Source organism: Bos indicus, chromosome 10 (genome assembly GCF_029378745.1).
Source record: "Bos indicus isolate NIAB-ARS_2022 breed Sahiwal x Tharparkar chromosome 10, NIAB-ARS_B.indTharparkar_mat_pri_1.0, whole genome shotgun sequence".
Taxonomy (NCBI): Eukaryota; Metazoa; Chordata; class Mammalia; order Artiodactyla; family Bovidae; genus Bos; species Bos indicus.
Genome location: NC_091769.1, coordinates 69,448,851 through 69,466,526, shown reverse-complemented (window position 1 = coordinate 69,466,526; position 17,676 = coordinate 69,448,851). Strand labels below are relative to the sequence as shown.

Below are 17,676 nucleotides of genomic sequence, written 5' to 3'. Positions count from 1 at the left end.
GATCATAATTCCTCACTCGCTCGCGCGGGGAGCTTTTCTGCAGTTCGCCCGCTGCTCGCCTCCTCGCCGGCCCCTCCCAACAGCTACCCGGGCGCGCGCAGCTCCACTTCCGGCGTACGAGGCGGTGACAATGGGAGCGGCGCGGGCGGCGCTGGGAGGCAGCTGACAGGCGTCTGCGGCTTCGCTTCATGGCCGTTCTCCCGCCCCGCCTGGGCTCTGTGGGGAGCGGGGCGGCCCGCAGCGGCCGGGAGCCGGAGCTGGCGAGCCGAGCGGGGACCTGTGTACCGCGCCGCTGAGGCGCAGCATGTGAAGCGGAGACGGCATCCAGTGCGAGGCGTGCCTCTCAGCCGGCCGGGATGGCCACGACGGCCGAGCTGTTCGAGGTGGGTCCCCGCGGCTCTTCAGGGAGTGGCAGGCCGGGGCTGCGGGCAGAGGAGTGGGCGTTCGCCGCTGCCCGAGAGCAGCCCGACGGAAGGAAGGTGCGACGGCGAAGGAGTGGGGTGGTGGCTCGGGTGTCGGCGCAGGCGGAGCGTGAAAGGGGGGAGGGGTAGCTTGGGGCCCCGGGTGGGGAGGTGGGCAGGGGTGCGAGCCAGGAGTCCTAGCAGAGCAGCGTCGGCTGGAAGGGAGCCTCGGGGTTTGGGCTTTGGAAGATGAGCTCGGGATGGGACGGGCTGACTTAGGGCGCGGAAAGAGGAGGCTGACCCAGGTCTGGCGAGTTCCGTCTTGTCGCCTGGATCCCCGCTGGTATTCTGGGCGGGGGCGCGGCCCTTGAGATTGGGACGACAGGGGGCTTCTCGTGATTGAGTAATGACTCCGTTAGCCAGTGTTGGAAGCGCCGCTTTACCAGTTTACCCTTTCATTCGAGAAGGCTGTAGTCTCTTTTTAGGACAATAGAGGCCTACTAAACCCTTCCCACTGAAGAAAGTCAAAACTAAAACTAACATTTGTGTTCGGGTCTTGAGGAGTTGAAGTGTAACGCGTGAGACATTGACATTCTAATGTGTTTCCTGGACCGTTTTCAGTCTCTAAAACTTACAACTGAGCTAAGGGGAATCCAGTGTGAGAAGCTGTGATGCTTGAGATAATAGAAGAGGAAAATTTTAATTGGACCACCTAACAACAGGGTATCTCCTTTTGTGAAAGAAATGAAAGCTGAGATGTGAAGGAGAGAGAAGGATGGACCCTTTTTGTGTGTGCTTATGTTTCATACTGAGTAACAAAAGTGTAGGTAATAATTAAGAAGACAATAAGTTGACAGTAGATAATTTCTCCATAGGTGAAAATTGGATTCTTTTTTCTGTGTAAGATTCAGCAGGCTTTGTTTTGTTATTTTGGGTCTTTTTTTTTTTTTTTTTTGGCTTAAAATTTGAATGCCACAGCTTTTGTAACAACTGGGAACTTTTCATTTGTTGCTGTTAATTTAACTATGTTTTGGAATTCTGTCAGCTTTTGGATAGATAATGCATTTGTTGAGGAATAGTGTATGCTATTGTTATAATAAATTGTAATAAAATAGTAATTTGTGAGTGAAGGAGTATAATTATTAGAAAGAATTGGGAAATATTAATTATATTTCCTCAGATTTAAGTGTAGGGACATATATTTATTGCATTAATTTCTCTAACTCCAAAATTGTGCCATTTGTTTATTGATTGACAGGAGCAGGGAGACCTTCTTGCTAAAAGCTTTTACTGTGTGTTCCTGAGCCAGATACTAATTTATGAAGTTGAAATCTTTCATGAAATAGGGAACCAGCCAGCTGTTAATATACAGAAAACTGTTAACTTTGTCATACCGTTCATAAGATATTAACCTTTGGGCTTATGAATTCCCAGTTGTCTTTTTTTCTTTAAATGTTTGATCATATGAGTCCGCATATACTTCCTTGAAAATGTATTTGATTTCTGTTCTGCATGGGGGAAGGAGAGGAAATAGAGAAATACGTGTAGTTTATTTTGCTTTCTCATGTCTTGCCATTTACTAAGGTAGTTAAACTAAATTAGGGTCTGAGTTAATGCAATGACATCAGTTACGAGAGCACGTAATACTTAACAGTGATAATACAAACAACTAGTCCTGTGTCCACAGGGTTTATAGAGTGCCCTTGATTGAACATGCTTGTGGATCTTAACACATGTGACTTTCTCTTTGCTGACCATGTGTAACTTGTTGCTTCATCAAAATTAAAAGTGTATTACATTAATAGTTACAATTAAATGTTAATAGGAATGATAAGTGTATTTATCTTTTCAGCCCTACAGTGGATTCTACCCTTGAATAAGTTTTCACTGCTAAGTGAAAAGTTGGTCTGTTTGCTTTACAGGGAGAAGGAAAAAAGAAAAGAACCAAACTTTAGCTATCGCTGCCATTTCCTGTTGCTATTGCCTTTAGAAGATAGCTTGTAGGACAAGTCAGGGAGTGCCTTTTTTTCTCTTATTTTCCTTCCTTAGTCACAGCTGGAGAACTATGGAAAACAGATTAGGATGTAGTCAAGGATATTTAGTTTTTATGCATCCTGGCTTTAATGTACCAATAAATTGGATTGTGCCTTAATTTTTTCACACTGAAAAAGAAGTTAAAGCAAAATTATGCTTTGCATCTGTGAAATGTCTTAAGTGTTAACCCTGTTTCTTTTAAAATCTTGTTGATCCTGTGAGACTTCCTTTTTAACATAAACACTTTCATACAACAAAAGTGAACTACACGATATTTCCTCAGTTGACAGAAAAGATTTAAAAGTTCTGTCTGCAGTGTTTCTAAATGATCACCTCAGGATGGACATTCTAAAAAGAGTTCATATGTGGTTTGTGTTATGTCTTCTACATATAAAAAGTGGCTGGGATAGTAAATTTTTTCTCTGTTGTCATAAGTATTCTTCTCTTTTCACTGCACTACTGAGAACTCTGTACTCCCTTCTCGCTTGCTGTTTTTCTCTCCTGTCATTCTTCTGCTTGGGCAAGTTACCTTTACGGGAGGATTCTTTGTTAAGCAGAGTCTGTTGAGTACCTACTAAGTTAATGAGGCTTCATGTCTCAAAGAATTTGCTATAGACATATTAATCCTATGAGATGTGAAGAAAAAACACAACTGGTTTAGAGCCCAAAAAAGTTTTGGATATGGGCATGCTTTATTTCATTAGAGATTTACAATATTCCTTGGTATGTTAAAGATTTTAAGAAGTTCATTTCCCAAACTTCTTTGACCATGAGAATGTTTTATTTTCTACTATTAATTTTGTGAATTCCATGGAACATTGGAAAATGTTGAATTATAAATAGAACTTGCCCTTAATGTTAAATAGAGGGAGAGAAGATAGATATATAGCTACATACTTTTGAAATAAAGTTATAAATGGTGTCAGGGGTCTAGGTAAAGTGCTATATAAGTGGAAAGGATAGGAAGATTACCTCTAGAAGTGGGAAAGGATTAGAAAGTGGCATTTGAATGAAATACAAAGGATAAATTAAATTTGAGTTTGTGAAACTGGGTGGAGGGACATTCCAATAAAGCAGACCATACAAGTGTAGACCCCCAAAACAAGGGAAGAGTTCATCTTAGTTCATGAAGTATAGCATGCATGAAGACGAGGAGTGGCATGTAAGGTAAGAGTTTTTAATCACTGAGAATTAAGAATTTGATTTTTTTTTTCTTTTTTGTAAATGTGGATGCATTAATAATAGTGCTTGAAGTCAGGTAATTGGACTGTGGTGACAATGACTCTTTGACTTCCAGATTAGAATTTGAACAGTGAAGAACACCTTTGTATAAAAACATATTTATGTCTCTTAGATTTCAAAATAAGTTACACAGACTGAAGACTTATTCAAAAAGATTCTGTTGTTCAATTAACTAGTTAGTAATGAACATGAAATATACAAGTAAGGACCACTCCTTTACTTTCAAGATGTTGATATGCTACTTGTTTTAGCCATCAGATCAGATCAGATCAGTCCCTCAGTCGTGCCGGACTCTTTGCGACCCCATGAATCGCAGCATGCCAGGCCTCCCTGTCCATCAACTCCCAAAGTTCACTCAGACTCATGTCCATCGAGTCATATTAGCTATTAAATACGTATTTATGGAACTTGGCCATCGATTATAGTATCAGTGTATAAAATGGATTCATTCAGTAAACATTTAGCTTTCCTTACCTCACCTACCCTAGGCCAGAAATCCTTCCAGGTACTGGAATTAAAAGATGGTTTGAGTTAAAAATCTAGTTGAGGGAGTGAAAGAAAAACAAAAACAAAAACATTTCTTCTCTCAACACTTTACCAGTACTCTCAGTATTGCATTACTTCTGACACCAGATGTATGGGGATGGAGGTTTTTTTCCCACAACAATTCAGTTTTCCAACAGACACTGACTGGGTTTTCTACAATTCACTCTAATTCTGATACTGTTTACCTGGAGTTAGCTTAAGTCCCACAAAGGGCTTGAAGTTAAGGGCTCAATCTCACAAAAATGATCCTACTCTGGATATCAGTGTTGTCATCTCTTTCTGATTGGCCAGCCATAAATTGGAGGTTCTCATGACCTCCTCTTTGGGTTCAGTAGTTTGCTAGAATGGCTCACAGAACTCAGGAGAACAATTTAGTGACTAGATTACTGGTTTACTAAAAAGCTCAGGAACAACCAGAGGGAATAGGCGCATAAGGCAGAGTATGGAGGAGTACCACGCTGCCATTCTCTCCTTGGGTGTGCCACCCTTCGAGCAACGTGATATGCTCCAAAACCAGGAATTTCCCTGGTTACCCCACACTTAAGGGATTTTTATGGAGATTTCATCATGTAGAGAATCAATTATTCACTCAATCTCTAACCCTTCTCCTCTTCACAGAGTATAGTGGATGAGGCTGAAAGTTCTGGGCTTCTAATCATGCTCTATCTTTCTGGTGACCAGCCACCATCCAGGAACCCATCAAGAGTTGCTTCAGTGGAGCCAAAGGTGCTCCCAGGAGATTCCAAGAGATTTAGGAGTTCTGTGTAAACCACTCCTATCAACTTTGTCACTCAGCAGATTAGAAGAGTTTTAGGAGGACTGTGTCAGGAACCAGGACCAAAGACCGCTGGAACAAAAGCTCTCCTGGCACGCTTATCACTTAGCCTCGTAGTTGTCTTGTGTGTGCTTTCTTTTAGCCTTTCCTTGGGTAAGATGAATCCCATTTTGCTAGCCTGAAACAAAACATTTGTAGTGCTTTTCAAAAGAATTAGTATTCAATAAATGTAATTAAATCCACCGCAAAACACAGTCTCATGAAAATAAAATCAAATGTGGTTAAAAGGAGAAGCCAAGTGGGTACAATTCATTGAGTTCCAGTGCTGGAATCACATAAAGCTCGTGTTTGGTTTCTAGTAGAGTCTTGGATTTACAGCACCATTAGAATGCCTATTTTTTATTTCTAGAGTGGAGCATGGTGGTCCTGTCTTTTTTTGGTTTTGGATATAAGGGGCAAATCTTGATTTTCAAGGTCCTCAGCAGGGGATTTAGCTATGGGCAAGCAAGTATCGTGAATTATTGTGCATCTGCGATGTGCTCAACGTTATTCTGTTGACCACAGCTGGAAAGTAAGAGAAATAGATGACAAAACCTGCCCTTGCTTTCAATTTAAGTGTAAGAAGAGAGAAACTTACAGATGTTACTGCTTCTGCTGCTAAAGTCACTTCAGTCGTGTCCGACTCTGTGCTACCTCACAGACAGCAGCCCACCGGGCTCCCCTGTCCCTGGGATTCTCCAGGCAAGAACACTGGAGTGGGTTGCCATTTCCTTCTCCAGTGCCTGAAAGTGAAAAGTGAAAGTGAAGTCGCTCAGTCGTGTCCGACTCTTAGTGACCCCTTGGACTGCATCCTACCAGGCTCCTCTGTCCATGGGATTTTCCAGGCAAGAGTACTCGAGTGGGTTGCCATTGCCTTCTCCCACAGATGTTAGTATAAAGCAATAAATGACAAAATGGAAGTGTTACTGGTATCAAATATTATTCTGTGTTGGGATTTGAATTTTTAAGCCTCGTGTGCACGTGTGTGCGTGTGCTTAGTTGTAGCCAACTCTTTGCAACCCCATGGACTGTACCCTGCCAGGCTCTTGCGGTCCATGGGTTTCCAGGCAAGAATACTGGAGTGAGTTGCCATTTCCTTCTCCAGGGGATTTTCCTGACCCAGGAATTGAACCCTGGTCTCCTGCATTGCAGGCAGATTCTTAATGAAGTGGGCCACCGGGGGAGCCCTATCAGCTTCATGGGGATTGTTTAAGAGTGAAGACATCAGTTGAGATAATCTAGGGAAAAAATCCTTTTCCCACAAGTATCCTTGTGGATTGAGTAACTTGGTCACAGGTAAGGAAGCAGAAGTAACATGAGTTTGAAGAGAAGATGAGAGTAGGCTCGTGGTAGTGTGCCTGTTCATTTTGGGGTGCAAAGAAATCAGGTCAGGTAGTTCTGGATAAGGAAATGGCAACCCACTCCAGTGTTCTTGCCTGGAGAATCCCAGGGACGGGGGAGCCTGGTGGGCTGCCGTCTATGGGGTTGCATAGAGTCGGACACTGAGTGACTTAGCTTCAGTAAAATAAGAACTTAAAAGGGTAGATTTAAGAGCGTGAACATCATAGTTTTGAAATTGCATAGGGAAGTTTCTGACTAAAAGTGAATAGTGTTTTAAAGATTAGTTTGACAGTGGTCTGTTACATAGTGAATTTAAGAAAAGTACTTTGTACAGGAAGTACCTGAACCTACTTGTTAGTTGCTTTAATAGGACCCAGAAATACTTCTTCCTGAAATCCTCTGAGCCTTTTTTTTTTTTTTTTACCTTGGTAAGTGAAAATATTATAGGTTCTTTGAGTTTGTAGGTGCCTGTAACAATGGACACGTTTTTGGGTAGACTCCAGCAGTTGGTGATGGACAGGGAGGCCTGGTGTACTGTGGTTCATGGGGTCGCAAAAAGTCGGACACGACTGAGCGACTGAACTGAACTGTAACGTATTTTATTGAATATTTTTGAGAAAGTTTAGTTGGATTTTCTCAAGGAGAAAGTGTTAAATTAGGGATTTATGTTCCTGTTCAAGGGCTTGAGGTCTTAATTTTTAATAGAAATGACTACAAACCCCATATTTTTATTACAATTGGTAATAAAGAATATGAAACTTATAAGAATATGAAATCAGTTTAACAGATAAACATACTAATAAATTATGTGAAGTTTGTCTTCCCTGGTGGCTTAGTGGTAAAGAACCTACCTGCCAGTGCAGGAGATGCTGGTTTGATCTCTGGATCTGAAGGTCCTTTGGAGAGGAAATGGCAACCCACTCCTTTTTTCTTGCCTGGGAAATCCCATGGACAGAGGAGCCTAGTGAGCTACAATGTATGGGGTGGCAAAGAATCAGTCACAATTTAAGTGACTGAGCATGCATGCAAAGTTGAATTTAACATGATAGTATCTTTGTAGTACATACTTAGATCGTTTTGGCTGATTTTGCTTTTAATTACTATAGAAAAATAGAGATTAAGATATACTTTTGTTAGATTCATGAAATTCTAGAAGATTTTGGGGGGAATTGTTTACAGGTATCTTTGAGAATCCTCAGGAGGAGTTGGTCATTTAGAGGTCTTGAAGAATTTGTTAATTTGCCTATCTTTTTCTCATTGTAAATGCCTTTGCAGTGCTAAGTATTAATAAGTTACTGGGATTTATTTAGTTTTATAAGCAGAAAAGACTTTTTGTTTTTTGTTTTTTTAAAACTTCCATTTTTTTAAAATCAGCAACTGATTTATCTTTAACTCTTGTGATAATTTGATTGCCTCAAGATAAAACCTGCACTTCACTTCCAGGATACTGTTCTCTCCTAGTAGTTCCTCCTCCTTTACTGGTCCCTCTTATTTTGTCTCTTGATGGTTTCCTTTCCTCTTCCTATTTCCACATGTTGGCATGCCCTTCTTCCTGGGTGATCTAATCCAGTTCTGAGGTTTTAAATAACTTTAAAATTATATCTAGCACCAGTTTCTTCCCTGTCATACAGCTTATTTTTCTGACTATGTGCTTTACATTTTCACATGTATATCAGATTGGCATCTTCCACATATAATATGCAGAATAGAGCTCTTCTTTCCCCACTCCCTTTTCCATCTCCTTCCCAGTCTCAGTAAATGGTACCACTCACTGTTCATACAGTTGTTCTGGTTGCAATCATGATTCCCTTTTAAAATTTCTTGCCATATCCAGTTTATCAGCATTCAGTTCACTCACTGTATCAGTTCAGTTCAGTCGCTCAGTTGTGTCTGACTCTTTGCGACCCCATGGACTGCAGCATGCCAGGCTTCCCTGTCCATCACCAACTGCTGGAGGTTGCTCAAACTCATATCCATTGAGTCAGTGATGCCATCCAACCATCTCATCCTCTGTTGTCCCCTTCTCCTCCTGCCTTCAATCTTTCCCAGCATCAGGGTCTTTTCCATTGAGTCAGTTATTCACATCAGGTGGCCAAAGTATTGGAGTTTCAACTTCAGAATCAGTCCTTCCAATGAATATTCAGGACTGATTTGCTTTAGGATAGACTGGTTTGATCTCCTTGTATTCCAAGGAACTCTCAAGAGTCTTCTCCAACACCACAGTTTGAAAGCATCAATTCTTTGGCGCTCAGCTTTCTTTACAGTCCAACTCTCACATCCATATGAACAGATCCTTTAAAAGGTCATGAACCTGGCGATTTGACAGTATCCCTTACATTGCTACTTTGATCTGAGTCATTAGCATCTCTTGACTAGACTACTACAATGTTGTAGGTTTTCTCAGAGAAGCTGACTTTAAGACAGTTTAGTCCCATGGACGGAGGAGCCTGGTGGGCTGCAGTCCATGGGGTCGCTAAGAGTCAGACACGACTGAGCGACTTCCCTTTCACTTTTCACTTTCATGCATTGGAGAAGGCAATGGCAACCCACTCCAGTGTTCTTGCCTGGAGAATCCCAGGGACGGGGGAGCCTGGTGGGCTGCCGTCTGTGGGGTCGCACAGAGTCAAACACGACAGTAGCCGTGTGCAGAATATTTATTAGAAAGTACCCTTGGGGTGAGTATATGTGAAAGGACAGGGTAGATAAGCAAAACTGGGTCTTAGGAGAAATAGCAGTACAGTGCTGACCCAGCAACAGTGGTGATGATTCCTATGGGAAGTTCTGAAACTAAAATTACCTGTCAGAGTTGCCCTGATTTTTACTCAAGTGGTCAGGCCTTTATATCCTTGTCTTAGTAATTAGATAGAGACCACATTGGCTTTCCCAGGTGGTGCAGTGGTAAAGAATCTGCCTGCCAGTGCAGGAGACGCAAGAGACCTTGTTTGATCCCTTTGTCGGAAAGATCCCCTGGAGTGGGAAATGACAATCTGCCCCAGTATTCTTGCCTGGGAAATTCCATGGAGAGAGGAGACAGTCCATGGGGTCGCAAAGAGTTGGACGCAACTGAGCAGACACAGACAACATTGGGAAAAGTATGGCATTGAGTGAAGGAGCTCTGTGCAGCTGAAGGATCCCTGAAAATACTGCCAGGTGAATGCTCTGCTGGCAGCACTGCTGGCAGCTAGAGCAAGACCCTTCTTGAAGGAATATCTGGACTACACATCTGTGTTCCCTGCAGAACACTCCTGTGCCACTAAGCTCCATGTTTTCATATACATTGGTGGGGGGAGGAGACAGGTAGCTCTTCTAGCACTCCATTTGGGGTTCTTACCCTGGAGGAAAATTAGAAGTGGAATGAGTGGCAGAGTCATCTTGTCTACCTGGTTATTTATTCTTCCATAGTAAATGTCTCCTTGTGGATGTTAACATGTGATACTAAGATCTTCATACTTCATGCCCAGTCTCATGTGTCCATTCATGTGTGTCAACCCCAGATTTCCCTGTTCTCTTTCTTCCAGTCTTTCTCCTCTGATAGCTAGGTCCTTGGCCACTATCCATGAGTCCATGTATATTCTAACTAGGTCAGTTTTCTGACCACCCATGAGGATGAACAGTCATTGCCTTTTGGGAGGATATTTTTCTTGTCACCGAGTTTCAAGGCCACTGCTGAGGGAAGTTGTGATTGCAGCTGCTGTTCATTTTTATTTGACACCAACATGCTTAGCCAACTCTTGATGAAGTAAGCTCATGCTTTTCCTTCTCTGTCATCTGGTTTCAAGTGATTCCCATAAGGCCATACATATGAATTAAGGGAAGCATGCTAGTGCAATAGTAGTGAAAAACATGGGCTACCTGCTTATGCGTTTGCTTTCTGGCTCTGTTCTTGTTTGATTCTGGGGTTACTACTTCCATCTTAATGATGAATAGTTTCTGGATCTACTTAACATCATGATTTCTTGAGTCCATTGGAACCTAGACCTCCAATGAAATCTTATGACCCCATGGATTATACCTCACCAATGTGGCCTTGGATTAAATACCCCCTTGTATTACAATTTCTCAGGTATAAAACTAGGCTATATTAATAGAACCTACCTCATAGACTTGTTAAGTATGTGTTAAATAAGATTGTAAGTGCTAGGCACATATTTGGCACATAGTAAACACTTTTAAAAATTGGTCATTACCGTCTTATTTAGAAGTCTTTCATGTGTTTGTCAGACTTTCTGAACTTCTGAGTAGCTCTAAGCATAAATTCCTTTGAGTCATTGTTTCTCAATTTGTGCTTGTAAATTAAGATTTGTTAAACATGTCAACTCTTTTGTCTCAAGTGAGGTAGACTCAGGTATGATTATATAAATATGTTTGCTAAGAGTTGGAGAAGGCAATGGCACCCCACTCCAGTACTCTTGCCTGGAAAATCCCATGGAAAGAGGAGCCTGGTAGGCTGCAGTCCATGGGTTGCTAAGAGTCAGACATGACTGAGCAACTTCACTTTCCCTTTTCCCTTTCATGCATTGGAGAAGGCAATGGCAACCCACTCCAGTGTTCTTGCCTGGAGAATCCCATGGGTGGAGGAGTCTGGTAGGTATGGGGTCGTGAAGAGTCGGACAGGACTGAAGTGACTTAGCAGCAGCAGCAGCAGCTAAATGAGTAAATTGTATTTTAGAGGATCAGAATATTTACTTTGCAGAATATCTAACTCATCCTTATGATTTAATCATCAATCATGTCAGCACCTGGGTAAACTGAATTTATTTATTTATTTGCAGTTATTCCAAAATATTGGCATATTCCCCATATTATATAATACATCCTTGTAACATATCTTACATCCAATAGTTTGTACTTCCCATTACCCCACCCTGATACTGTCCTCTTCCCTACCATTGGTAACCACTAGTTTGTTCTCTATATCTGTGAGTCCACTTCTTTTTTGTTATATTCACTAGTTTGTTGTATTTTTTAGATTCCCCATTATAAATGATTTTGTACAGTATTTGTCTTTCTCTGTCTGATATATTTCACTTTCAGCATAATGCCCTTCAAGTCCATCTGTGTGCTGCAAATGGCAAAATTTCATCCTTTCTTATGTGTTGAGTAGTGTTTCATTGTATCTATATACTGCACCTTCTTTATCAGTTCACCTGTTGATGGATACTTACATTGCTTTCATATCTTGGCAATTGTAAATAATGCTGCTATGAACATTGAGGTGCATATATCTTCACAAATTGCTGTTGTTGTTATTGTCTTTTCAGATATATACCCAAGTATGGAATTTCTGGGTCATATGGTAGTCCTGGGCTTCCCTGGTGGCTCAAATGGTAAAGAATCTGCCTGCAGTGAGGGAGACTTGGGTTTGATCCCTGGGTCGGGAAGTTCCCTTGGAGAAGGAAATGGCAACCCACTCCATTATTCTTGCCTGGAGAATTCCATGGACAGAGGAGCCTGGTGGGCTACAGTCCATGGGGTTGCAAAGAGTCAGGACATGACTGAACAGCTAACATACTTGGTAGTTCTATTTTTTGTTTTTTGAGAAATCTCCATACTGTTTTCCACAGTGGCTGCACCAATTTTTATTCCCACCAACAGTGTAACAAGGGTTCCCTTTCTCCACATCCTGGCCATCATTTGTTACTTGTGTTCTTTTTGATGATAGAGGAGAAGGCAATGGCAACCCACTCCAGTACTCTTGCCTGGAAAATCCCATGGATGGAGGAGCCTGGTAGGCTGCAGTCCATGGGGTCGCTGGGGGTCAGACACGACTGAGCGACTTCACTTTCACTTTTCACTTTCACGCATTGGAGAAGGAAATGGCAACCCACTCCAGTGTTCTTGCCTGGAGAATCCCAGGGACGGGGGAGCTTGGTGGGCTGCCGTCTATGGGGTCGCATGGAGTCGGACACGACTGAAGTGACTTAGCAGTAGCAGTAGCCATGTTGAGCATCTTTTCATGTGCTTTTTGGCCATCTATATGTCTTCTTTGGGAAAATGGCTATTCATTTCTTCTGCCCATTTTAAAATCTAGTTTGAACTGAATTTTTTAAAAGTAGCTAGCAGTTTTGTTTGCTTTTAATGCCTTGATCATATCGTATGTTTATATTTCCTAGAACTGTATTACTCTGGCTGCTATTTTTCAGTTATTTTGACCACTATCAAAGAACCTTTTAAAAAGAGTCTTTAAAATTTTTTAAAAACCTATTTATATTGTTATGTGTTCTTGCTGCTGCTGCTGCTAAGTCGCTTCAGTCGTGTCCGACTCTGTGCGACCTCATAGATGGCCTCCTACCAGGCTCGTCTGTCTCTGGGATTCTCCAGGCAAGAACACTGGAGTGGGTTGCCATTTCCTTCTCCAATGCATAAAAGTGAAAAGTGAAAGCGAAGTCACTCAGTCGTGTCCGACTCTTATCGACCTCATAGACTGCAGCCTACCAGGCTCCTCTGTCCATGGGATTTTCCAGGCAAGAGTACTGGAGTGGGGTGCCATTGCCTTCTCCGGTGTTCTTGCTACTTGATGTTTATTTTTTAGCAATAACTGATATTAACACTAATAAAAATTATGGTTTTCTTTTAAAATATGTATAGTTTGAAAGTTGATCATGGATTTTATGTATACAAGGCATGTGACAGTTTATCAATTTATCAATAAAATTATTGGCTTGTATTTTAATGTTAAAAGACAGAATCAGTGATGTGCATGTGCCTTCATGTGGCAGTTTTCACCTTTTTAGCTTCACCTCTTATTCTCACCACCTAAACTTTAGGCACAAGGAGCTATTTGTAGTTTCCCAAAGCAGTGGAAACAGCAATTTAAATCTCAACTCTGCAGTATACAGCTTGCCTTATCTTGCGCAAGTAAGTGTCCTCTCTAAGTCTCAGCTTCCTCATTATAAACTGGGGATAAAATAGGACCTCTGGTCTTAACTGCACACAGTGAATGTTAAATGATTATGTGAGCCGTTATTCTCGTTGGTGTTTCTCCTCTTTTTCTGATGGTTATTGTTCTGACTGAAGCTTATCCTCTCAGTCCTCCTCGAATATCAGACTGGTAAGCCATTCTCTCAAATTCCAATGTGATGTGATGATGATAAAAAGACAGGTTATCATCTCTGGGTTTTAACTGTCAGTTCTGTCTACATCCTTCCATATGTGGTATTTGTGATCTAGTCCATTTTCCTTTAATGGGTTAAGCTCTATCTTCTCTTTTCCTAATGGTCTGGAAAACTGTTCCATTTTTTTTCTGGCTGATTTTTCTTCTTTCCTCTGGTCTCAGCTAAAGTGTCATGCTCTCAGAAAGTAAGACTGTTACAATACTCACTTTTTATACCAGTCTTCTTTCATTTCCATCTTCCCTTCATCTCTGTTGCTGTTTTTTAGAGCATTCAGGAATTTCTTTCCCTCACATTTATCACAATTGTGATTAGTTATTTCTGTAATTACTGTTTAAGGTTTGTATCCTTTGTAGAAGATCATTTCTGTGAGAACTTGCAGAGACTTGTGTATTGAATTCACATCTGTATTCTTAGTGCCTGCCACAGTGCTCAACACAAGAGTAGCTGTTTACTAAACATTTGCTGAATTAAGAAATATTCTTTTTCCATCACTCAACTACCTATTGAGTTAACAACTCACTCAGCAATGTTAGTACTGAAGTTTGTGTACAAATTTTAAATTTTACTTGTCACGTACTATTACTGTATTCTTTATACTTTTTCCCTGTTCATGTTGTAAGTTTCTGAAGGGTGCCATTTGTGTTATATACATCTTTTTATTCCAAAGCCTAACAGACTGCTTGGCAGTGGAAATTTTATTGTTCAGTGAATGTTCATCAATGAAAATATGTTTTTAAAGTATGATTAAGAATGGAAAGTTTTACAGATACAAGAATTCAAACTGAAATCACCAACAAATGCTATCAGTTTAAGTTACATGCTAAGTGTGAGGCAATATATATGATACCTGTTTATATGAAATAGGGTAATATGGAAACTATGTAAATTCATGTGTTAATATTATGTTTAAAAAACACATTATCAGCTGATGGTGAACATTTGAATGATAATTTTCTTAATTGGGCCTTCTATTCTGATATTTTTTTTAATTCTTTTTTTCTATAAAGTTTAGAAAATTTTGTCTTGCTATTTTAATATTAGATATTATATGTGAGCATTTTTTATCATTTCATTAAATTTTTTTACAACATGATTTTAATAGGAACATAATTTTTTATCCTGTAAATTGAGTATAATTTTTCAATAATGATTCTGTTGATATTTCTGTAAGTAACTTTTCAGCATTATACATATTACAGAAATTTTGCATTCATACCTACTTTTTCCCTTAGAGTTTTAAAAGTAGAATTACTGGGTTAAATGGTGTGAGCATTTGTAGACCTGTTGATGTTACCAAAATGTTGCTTATTGCCCTCTAAAAATATTGTACATTTTAACTTTTCTAACAATAATGAGCCCACTCCAGTGTTATTGCCTTGGAGAATCCCAGGGACGGGGGAGCCTGGTGGGCTGCCGCCTATGGGGTCGCACAGAGTCGGACACAACTGAAGTGACTTAGCAATAAAGAGAGTGTGAATTTCAGCCTACCTGCTCCTGTATTGCATATTGTAATTAAGGAAATATTGTATTTAAATACTGTAATTAAGGAAAAAGAAAAAACGTTGTCAGTGAGGCCCCCCAAAAAGTAATAACTTGACCTTATTTGATTTCTAGTGAAGCTTTATAGGTTTCATGTTTCTTGGCCATTTTTATTTCTTCTATAAATTGTTTTCTTTGCTCACTTTTCCATTAGTTTGTTCCTGCTTATCAAACTCTTTAATATCCTAATTTTCATTAAATGATTTGTTTATTGAAGACTTTTTAAATAGAGGAAGCTTGTATATTTTAATAATTAGATATATTTAATTAGTAGTTTAATTTCAGTTCTCACATAGTATTACCTATTTCATTTTTGTAAGTAGTAGTAAGTTATGTATGAAACTTTTAAAAGAACATTTATTTTGTAAACTAGGAGCCTTTTGTGGCAGATGAGTATATTGAACGTCTTGTATGGAGAACCCCAGGAGGAGGCTCTAGAGGGGGACCTGAAGCTTTTGATCCTAAAAGGTGAAGTAAAATTTTTTTTTCATAGACCCAATCTAGTACAAGTTTGTGTCTGGAACAGAGGTGACTGTTGGAATTCCTTTCAATATTCATGAAAAGGGAGTTAACAACTGGCCAATAAAAGGAAGAAGCATTAGAAGCTTGAGCTTTATTTATTTTTCCTTTTATGTTTCTTTTATTTTAGAAAAGGACTTTAAGTGACATGGGGGAAAGGATTTTATTGCATTATGAGAATTTAATCTTTTCTCCAATTAATAATAAATTAGAAATTACTGGTTATACCTCTAAAATAAAACATGTTGAGTATGCCGTTTTAAGTATTGTTGTAAATTGGGGGAACAAAATTCACCATACCTCGAATACACAGTATTATGTTTATATAGTACATTTTACCCTTTTGACTATTTCTGTAAAATTGGTTTCATTTCTGGGGGTTAATCTGGAGATTTCCTATGAGGTTTTCATTTATATCAGAGATAATCCCTAACATAATGCTAGAGAGAAAATTAACATGTTCATCCCTAACTCAAGGAATGCTCACTAATACTTCATTTACAATTATAAGTGAACTGATCAGTTCCTAGTGATCAATTATAGATGGATTGATACATATTCTAATTTTCTTTTGTTAGATTATTAGAAGAATTTGTAAATCATATTCAGGAGCTCCAGATAATGGATGAAAGGATTCAAAGGAAAGTAGAGAAACTAGAGCAACAGTGTCAGAAAGAAGCTAAGGAATTTGCCAGGAAGGTACAAGAACTCCAGAAAAGCAATCAGGTAAACTGTTAATTGAATAATGAATATACAGACTTTAATATGTTTATATCCTTTCAGTTTTAAGTTTTTTTTTAAAAAAGTCTAGTCAAATAGTAATTGTTGAGGTTTCTTTATACTGCTCCCATCTCATGTCATAAAATGTTAATTAATTGTTACCAGGCACTCTTGGTGCACTTGTTTGCTACTGAGTGATGGTTTGGGGTTAGAGTACTCCCTTCTTAGGATGGGATGGTATTCAGTACAGTGTGGTCCTTGCTTCCTCTCTTAACAATGCAAATTTTTAAGAATGATACCTCAGCAGACCTGTATTTTTAGGGAGTCATGACTAGCTTGGATATTTAGGTATTTATTTGCATTCTCATTTAATCATAAAGCGAAATAATAACACCAGACCAACTATTGCCTGGATCAGATTTTTCCCTAGAGGAAACCTAGTCTGGGAAGTTTCACAGAAGTTGTGAGGCAGATACCCTAATGAGAATGCTAGTGTAACTGGGAAAAGCAGATGCAGAACTCTTCCTCAGTCTATTTTGGAGAAAAACTAGACCATTAGCATTAGGGTGACTCTAGGGTACATAGGCCAAGCTTCTTAGCCATTCTTACTTCTTAGGCCCTAGACTTAATCAGGAACCTCTGAACCTCTTTCACATCCTGAGCCTGATGTGGAACTTGATTGACCTTTAGTTAGAAGTGTAGTTAGAAGAGCATGTTTAGCATTGCTGCCTTGTAGGGGTTGTTTGTTCTTTAGTATTAAGGATTAGCTAGCTGATTTCTACTCAGTTTTCATATGTTTAGATTCCTTCACTTAAGCCTGTATAACTGTTAGAAAATATTTAATAAACATTTATTAATAAATTAATAAATATTTATTAATATTTAATAAAATAATAAAACAATATTTACGTAAGATAATGTATTTTTAAGTAGTTAAAGTAATAGATTCAAAATACTTCTAATGCAAATTCCCCTTGGTAATAACAATAGTATTAATAGTTAATCTGGGTTCTCTGATTGTATTTTATGCTTGTGCATGTTTCTCCTAGGTTGCCTTCCAACATTTCCAAGAACTAGATGAGCACATCAGCTATGTAGCAACCAAAGTCTGTCACCTTGGAGACCAGTTGGAGGGGGTAAACACACCCAGACAACGGGCAGTAGAGGCTCAGAAGTTGATGAAATACTTCAATGAGTTTCTAGATGGAGAACTGAAATCTGATGTTTTTACAAATTCTGAAAAGGTGAGCACTGTCAGAAGGATAAAAGCATGTAAAAACATTACTAATAATGCTCTAATTATGAACTACAATTGCTGCTTTCCAGAGTCAGACTTCCAGTCACTGAGTAGCTGACTTATTAAAAGTCTTTATTCTGAAAAATACACTTGCCAACAAAATTTATA

General features: G+C 39.6%; 1 protein-coding gene across 3 annotated transcripts in view; it reads left to right on the top strand.

Moving 5' to 3' along the window:
- Window positions 1–153: 153 nt before the first annotated feature.
- EXOC5 (exocyst complex component 5) overlaps window positions 154–17,676 on the top strand; it is a 57,662-nt gene continuing 40,139 nt past the window's right edge. For 2 of the 3 annotated variants that reach the window (XR_011568925.1, XM_070797649.1), the window contains exons 1-4: window positions 154–479; window positions 15,406–15,500; window positions 16,130–16,277; window positions 17,321–17,515. Coding sequence is in view for 2 of the 3 variants with exons in the window: in XM_070797649.1 (XP_070653750.1) it covers window positions 357–479; window positions 15,406–15,500; window positions 16,130–16,277; window positions 17,321–17,515 (561 nt within the window). In the remaining variant the exon portion in view is untranslated. The remainder of the gene's footprint in view (window positions 480–15,405; window positions 15,501–16,129; window positions 16,278–17,320; window positions 17,516–17,676) is intronic. The other variant, XM_019968971.2, reaches the window with a different exon arrangement.